The sequence below is a fragment of the Idiotropiscis lumnitzeri genome, chromosome 18 (genome assembly GCF_059441095.1).
Source record: "Idiotropiscis lumnitzeri isolate Australia: NSW breed Sydney's pygmy pipehorse chromosome 18, RoL_Ilum_1.0, whole genome shotgun sequence".
NCBI lineage: Eukaryota > Metazoa > Chordata > Actinopteri > Syngnathiformes > Syngnathidae > Idiotropiscis > Idiotropiscis lumnitzeri.
The window spans coordinates 2,179,578-2,186,934 of record NC_142408.1 but is presented as its reverse complement, the minus strand read 5'-3'; the positions used below and the strand labels follow the sequence as shown (position 1 = coordinate 2,186,934).

The 7,357-nt window shown below is 44.3% G+C and overlaps 2 protein-coding genes across 4 annotated transcripts; one reads left to right on the top strand and one right to left on the bottom strand.

The window, feature by feature from the left end:
- Positions 1–970: 970 nt before the first annotated feature.
- On the bottom strand, positions 971–7,344 carry s100z (S100 calcium binding protein Z). 3 transcript variants are annotated; one of them, XM_088281430.1, is made up of 4 exons: positions 5,369–7,344; positions 2,686–2,813; positions 2,458–2,605; positions 971–1,134 (listed from the first exon to the last, which is right to left on the bottom strand). In XM_088281430.1, the coding sequence occupies exons 3-4, from the start codon at positions 2,596–2,598 to the stop codon at positions 976–978; spliced, it is 300 nt and encodes a 99-aa protein (XP_088137556.1). In that variant the 5' UTR covers positions 2,599–2,605; positions 2,686–2,813; positions 5,369–7,344; the 3' UTR covers positions 971–975. The 3 variants fall into 3 exon arrangements, with proteins under 3 accessions (XP_088137556.1, XP_088137554.1, XP_088137555.1); XM_088281428.1 differs by having other exon boundaries at positions 2,458–2,602; XM_088281429.1 differs by lacking the exon at positions 5,369–7,344 and having other exon boundaries at positions 2,458–2,602; positions 2,686–3,626.
- LOC148318920 (cholesterol 25-hydroxylase-like protein 2) lies at positions 4,473–5,978 on the top strand. The gene is given in 3 exon segments (XM_088282045.1): positions 4,473–4,700; positions 4,703–5,339; positions 5,897–5,978. Coding segments are annotated over 3 exon segments (921 nt in total). The 5' UTR covers positions 4,473–4,498.
- Positions 7,345–7,357: the final 13 nt, after the last annotated feature.

The window sequence follows — 7,357 nt, the reverse complement described above, 5'->3', positions numbered from 1 at the left end:
CACTTCGACAGCTAACCACGTATGTAGGTTGCGAAATTATGAAAAGACGCCTTTGATTGATCGCAACCTTTCTGCGCAAAACACAACTAGTCATTACGACGTCTCGTCGGGTGGGCACGTCCGCTCATTTCAATCAAAGCCAATCAAGTTAACGAGGAGCATTTGAGTATAAAGCACCCCGCGTAATTTATTTTTGCCGGGAAATGTCATCTCCAATCAAGTGATGACAAAGTGCAAATATATTTTTATGGATTTTACATCAAGCCGAAAGTGTCGGATTTGCTTGCCTGAGGCGGCAAAATGTGTCAGATGTGCCGGGCCGTCGTGAGTGGACGCAGGTGGTCCGTGCGTCACGCTGGCTGGGAGGGTGGTCGCTTCCCAAAAAGCAAAGGCGTCGGTCGTCGTCCCCTTGTCAAAAATGGCCGATAGCGTGTGAGGGGTGTGAAGTTCGCACCAGCTCAAGTAGTGGAAACGCAAATGTGCTTTCACACTTCATATTTCAGATAAAAGAAGACTGTTCTTGTTTTGGGGGCGTTTAAAACGTCTGGATCATCGAAAAAGTGGAATGTGTATATATCTATATATTTAATTTTTTTCTTGCTGTGCTGGGAAATAAAATAAGAGTAGCAGTTAGCTAGCTAGCTTATAGCCGTTTCTAATCACGCAAGCTAGCTACAATATCTATCTATCCAGACATTTATAGACAGTTAGGTAGAAACAGATTACTAGAAACACGAGGTAACATACTAGCTAGCTCAATAAATGGGGTAAAACATGTAAACTATGACTACAAGATATAAGTTTTGGGGTAGCATTGTGGTTGGTTACAAAAATATATTAACTGTACATACTGTACCTAGCAATAATGGGCATGATTTCAAAGGAAAGTGAAATCATCACATTTATTGACAACAGTGCAAGGATGGACGGATGTTTTGATGATAAAGATATACAGTGTGGTTAAAAAAGGAACATCTACTTGGTCGTCTTCTTCTTCTGCTCCTGGAAAAAGTCGTTGCAGGCGACGGTAAGGGCCGCCACCAGCACCACAAACTCGTTGAAGTCCACCTCGTTGTCTTTGTTGGAGTCCAGGTCGCTCATGATCTTCTCCACCAGCAGAGGGTCCTTCTGCGACTGAAAAAAAATAAATAAATAAATTAGATAAAAACATTTGACAGAATATGTCATTTATTTTTGAGGATAAAAGTTTTTTCTTGAGACAACTAATCTTTATTCTAAAATAAATATATATCTAAATACTGTACAATAAAAAAATTAAATACATAAGATCCAACATAAGATTTAATTCAAATGTAAAATACATTCAATTGAATTTTTTTTCAAGAAAAAAAATACATTTTAGTTTAATGCATTTGTTCTGTTTTCATTCAACTGGAAAAAATAATTGATTGTTAATCGCAATATGCTTTCGATGCTGTTGTGATTCAAATGCAATGAAACGAGAGTATCCCGACACTAAAGGCTTGCAATCAGATGTGATTGCCGCCCACAGGGCTGTGATGACATCATGGCAGCGTCTATATTTGGAGGTGATGTGGGCCCCCGATGACACAGATGACGCGCCAGCACCTGAGGCTTTGGCTTTCATTCACATGCTGAATGATAACAAGAAAATAAAAAAAAAATAATAACAAAACATATCTGCAGTCATCAAGCTTCCAATTACAATGCTGTTTGGTATCTTCTGTCAACTTTACTTCCTACTGCCTTGTTCCCGTCAGGTGCCATTTTCCATCCTTTCATTTTCTATCGCGCTTATACTCAATATGAGCCTATCTCAGCGGACTTTGGGCACAAGACAAGTACGCCCTGGACTGGAATGTGGTGGGGAAGCTGTCGATAACACACGCAAGCACACAGACAAGACAAAGAGAACATGCCAACGCCACATAGAAAGGCCCAAGCCGAGATTCAAAGAGAGGTAGACGTGTGAACGCACTTCAATCCGATTGGATGTGCAGTAAATTCTTAGATTTAAAAAAAAAAAAGAAAAGGAATTTTGAAAAATATCGCAATGAAAATATTACACAAAGTTTCATTTAAAAAAAATCACAATGAAAGAAATTTTTCACTTCTTTGGACTAACAGGATAATTTATCTTTTGAGTTTTCTATATGCTTTTATTTTTCAATAGTGTGCTTTAAAAAAAAAAATATCCGTGGAGAGTCTCAATTATCCGAGGCATGGTAATCTGCAAAATTTGAAAAAAAAAATTTTTTAAATTGAAAAAAAACAAGTTAATTTTTAAGTGTACGTAATCATATTTCTAGTTTGGCAATATGATTGTGTCAAAATATTAGCTCTACAACTCATATAATAAATTCATAATTTCCTGTGTAGCTCTCTGAAAAGTGATCACGAGGCAGTACTTTTGGTGTGTAAAAGCGCTCAATAAATAAAGGTCAGTTGAGTCGAGTACGAGGGTCGAAAAGTTACCGTGAGAAAGTCCGTGAGCTCGGTGTGCAGCAGCTGCTTGAGCTCGCCCTTATTCAGCTTGTACTTGTCCCCGTCGTGGCCCGAGTAGTTGTAGAAGACGGCGATCAGCGCATCCATGGCGCCCTCCAGCTGGCTCGGCATCCTGCTGCTGGCCCAACGAAGCACAAGATGAAGCACAAGACGAGCGGTCCTACCTGTGAGCAGAGGTGTTCGGGTGTGACGGCTCACTTGTTTGTCAGGAAGTCAACCACAAATGGGGGAGTTGCAGTAGGCGGGTGGAAGGGGTCCGCCCGATGGGGTAATTAATTCCACAGGCGAGAGCGTCCATGGCGACCATCTTCCTTTCCAGCCGCGTGCTTGAAAAACAAAAAATGTGCCGATGTGACCCTGCCTACACCTTCCCCCCAAGGGTGCGAGGCGCAGGATGGAGCCTCCGCGGCGCCGTCTCCATCACTGCGTTTAATCATTCCGGTGTTTCCACGCTCTCCAGGGAGGCCTTGTGATGGAGGTGATACTCCGACGAGCATAGGATGTGAGCTGAGTCACACTGGTGAGTCACTGCCCGAGGCGACTCCGGAGATTCTGATTCTCCGACTCATAAACGCTGTCGACTTGAAAGGTTCACGGTTCAGACTCAAGTTATGGCTCACTCCGGTGATTCGACTCGAGCGATCGGATTCATCAGAAAATGCATTCAACTCAGGTCATTTGACTCAGGACAAAAAGTACAAATGGATGACGTATAAAATGAAAAGTGTCTCCTCTGTTTAGTTTCCATTTTGACTTTGAACGACAATTTTGAATGTGCGAAAAAGTGCATCGGGTTCTTACATGATTTGAATCAACAATAAAAAAAAAATTCACTCCAGTCTTTGACTTGTAGCTACTTGTTCCTTTCCTTCTTGCCAGGGTGTCGCAATCCCAAGAGTTTCCCTCCAATGTAGCCAGGTTTATTTTTAACCGCGGTGGGTTTCATCCTTTCATCATTTTCCTGACTTAACTGCCATCGACTAGAATAGCAGTCAGCCCCTAAAGAGGAGCCCCGCAGGACAATTTTTCTTCCACTCGCAGCCGCAACAAGTTTCCATTTGTTAACTTGACGAAACCCTTGCAGCAGCTGGACCTATCGGGAGTGGAGGCAAGCATCATTAAATGATTCTTATTGTCATGTCACTCTGATAAATTGAAATCCTGGAACAACAAATCAACTGATTCTCTATGGGCTGCTTGACTGACTGTACGTCACTTCGAGACGCCCGACAACAATCCTTAGGGCTCTCTGCAGCATCCTCAAGATTGTGTATATTATATTATATTATATTATATTATATTATATTATATTATATATTATATATTATATATTATATATTATATATTATATATTATATTATATATATTGTTTAGTACTGTTTTGAAATGCGCTATTTAAATAAAGTCGCATCGTATTGTATTATTTTTTAATTTAAAAAAAAGACAAGTAGGTTGAGTGACAGCCTTCAGATGCAGGCATTTCTGTGTTGAGCAGTACTGCCCTCTACAGGCCTATTGGAGACAACACAGTGCGCTGCCCAACTCCAATTTCAAATCAAGTTTTCCATTAAAAAAAAAAAAACTGAGCTGACTTCCTGTGTCTTTTTAAGCATGGTTTCCTGAGATAATTTATACATGGACTCATGATAAAAGTGTCTATTAAATTTTGAAATATCTGTGAAAGTTTATCTCTGAAGGACACTTGAAAATGACAAAATTCAAAACAACCATTAATGATATTAATTTTGCAAAACTGAAAAAATAAACCGGGTGCTCATTTTTGGGAGAAGAAACGGGCAACTAAATGGGGGCAAAATGAGAGCGTCTGTGGGTCCCGAGTGCTCGCTGCCATCCTTGTGCTATCCATGAAAGGGGGTCTTTACAGAGTGCCCTCTTTTAAAGCGGAGTGAGGGGGGGGGTATGCATGGGAGGTGGGGCTTGAACATACATAAAAGCTTTAGACAGTCGGGTCATCCAAGTTGGCACAGCCTCGTCGGACGATTTGCCGTCGATGATTTTTCCAGCCGAGGCGGCTTCATCCCGGATGTCGGGGGCGAGCAACGTGACTGGGGGCCCTCCTGAGTCCAGTTTGGTCCTTCAGCCAGTCTGGGATTACCTCCGCCAGAACCACCACGACCTCCTCAGGAGCCCGTTGTTCCCCGTGGCACTCTCTATCTATACCTACTTCTTCCTCGTGGGGGTCTACACCACGCTCACCTGCTGGCACCCACCTGGCCCAGCATCAACCGCTACCGGCTGCACCCGGACAGACCCGTCGGCTGGCCCTGCATCGGGACCACGTTGGGTGTCACCATCTACAACCACCTGCTCTACATCTTCCCTGCCGTCGTGGGCCAGTGGCTGTGGAGGCCGCCCACCCCGCTGCCTCGCCAGGCGCCCACTCTCTGGGAGTTCTCCCTGGGGATCCTGGGCTGCGTGGTGGTCTTTGACTTCCAGTATTACCTCTGGCACCTGCTGCACCACCGCATCCCCTGGCTGTACCGCACCTTCCACGCGGTGCACCATGAGTACCGGTGCCCGTTCAGCCTGGTCACTCAGTACCTGTCCGGCTGGGAGCTGGTCAGCGTGGGCTTCTGGGCCACGGTGGATCCAGTTCTGCTGCGGTGTCATTGCCTCACCATATGGGGATTCATGGTGTTCAACGTTTACGTGTCCACCGAGGACCACTGCGGCTACGACTTCCCGTGGTCCATGCACAACTTGGTGCCTTTCGGCCTCTGGGGGGGCGCCCCTAAACATGACGCCCACCACCGCTGGCCCGCCACCAACTTTGCGCCTTTCTTCTCCCACTGGGACCAGCTGGGGGGCACCCACATGGTGCCACCTACCAGGTCAAAATAAAACAAATAAGCGCACTTACTTGACAGTTGTGTCTTTTCACTGACTGAATCACAGCGGGCCGACGAGTTGCGTGTGATCTCGGCCACGCTCGCTCATTCTCCTTCCTCGCCGGCTCCCCGCCGTCCATGAATGGCGTCCTTTGAGCAGCAGTCCCAGGTCGGGACGCGTGGCTCGCAATACTAATGGCTCGGCGCTTGAAAGGAGTTCTCAATTAAAGAGCAAGTGAGTTAAATATGGACAGTGGATATAAAAGGAATATGCAATCCCGGTTCAAATGTCATTTTTTGTGATATAAAAAAACGAGACAAAGATAAAACGTATTATCAACCATTAATATGACATATAACCGGTCACCTCGTTGTACAACTTTTTCTAAACTGAGGGTGACGCAATTTATGCTCGATGCCCGAATGCGTCACGAGGGCCTCGATTTAGCCAAAACGAAAAAAAAAAAACTAACTTTAATGCCATATCTCCACAACTCAGTACGACGTAATTTTGAGTCTGCACATGTTGCATTTCTCAAACCTCTTATTTCTCTTTACAGGGTCTTTAAAACAATAACAAGGCAGCAAATCCTGGCTTGTCACCGCCTCTCTCCTTCGTGGCTCCCAACGAGAGACGGCTAGAACCGGTTTGGCGTGATTTGCGCTTTACAAGCGGCGCGTCTGTTGCAAGAGGTCATGTTTATTTTAGCAGCAGTGTTGCAAAACGCAGGTGCCTCGAGCAAACCCGTCATCGCCCCCCACCATGGCGGCCGAATCGCCTTTAAAAATCATCAAAATAGGAAGTAAAAGAAATGTCAAAATGTAATCAGTGGAAGAACTCCACCCATACGGCGACGTACGTAAAGCCTGCGGTCGAAAAGGACAGTTGGACTTTACGAGAAGCTCAGGGCCATATAGTGCTCGTTACGACATCCAAGTGTAACCACATCCGATAGGCGTTAAACATGCATACTGCTGAGGTTCTGTTGTTCCAAGCTTTGTCAGGCTGGACTGTTGTCGAGGTAAACACGCAGCAACAAAGTCGCAAAATAAGGGTGGGTTGGCGGGGGCGGCCTAACCAAAACCTGCAAAATTGAAATTGTTGAAATAAAATGTATAACATTGTTTTTCATCTACGTAAGCACAGTGTGCAATCTGTTCCTAATTGCTGTGTACTACTGCGGTTTCAAGGAACTCATACTACAATGGCTCTTTTGTTGTTAAGTAACCCCACAGTAACCTCTGGCGTACCATAAACAGAATAGAAATACGATACGTAGACATGACACCGCTCAGCGAGCTTGAATCCTTAACCTGCTGCGCACACACGGAGATACATGTCACACGACAACTTTCTGAAAGTGGAGTGTAATTTGTACAGATGCTGGTTGACTCCAAAGTCGCTGTAATTAAAAAGTAATAAAATATCTGCATTGGTAAAAATAGAAATAGTTGATTGTATTTTAAAGAGAGTCAATCTCTCTCTCTCTCTCCCTCTTCCCCTCCCCCCTTCCCTGTCAACAAAATAGCTGTGAAGAACGAAAGGTAACAGGACACCAAGACACTCGGCAACAATCATTTACCTCTTACAAGCAGCCTCGACGAACCCAGGTAGCCTTTCAGCACAGACCCTGGAGGTGGTGGCAGGGGGAGAAATGTTTCTGTGGGTGGCTAGGGGAGGGGGCAATGCTTTTTGATTTACATTCATTTCTACAACCCAACAATGAATCTGATTCAAATCGATTTTGTATAATTCAACATAATAACATTTGCATGTGAGGTACAGACATTATTTTTGGCCACTTTCGGTTGACAAGCTCGTGTTCTACTATAGTATCTGTGACTTTGCGTGTCACTAATGGACTCTTCCCTCTTGGATTTTATTTCAACAAAGAGTGCCGTAACAGTCTGCGTGGAGAATTATCCCCGCAAAGGTTTGAGGCAGAGATTTTGCTTCAGCCATTTTTGGGGCTGAATTATGGAGTAATTCGATTAATGGTCACAGGTTTAATTGAAACCAA

Bases quoted from the DNA above. Each gene is read 5' to 3' on its own strand.
- s100z (XM_088281430.1), bottom strand. From the start codon at position 2,598: ATGCCGAGCCAGCTGGAGGGCGCCATGGATGCGCTGATCGCCGTCTTC. The intron at 1,135-2,457 runs GTAACTTTTCGA...ATTTTTTTTCAG, and splicing joins AGCTCACGGACTTTCTCACG to TCGCAGAAGGACCCTCTGCT.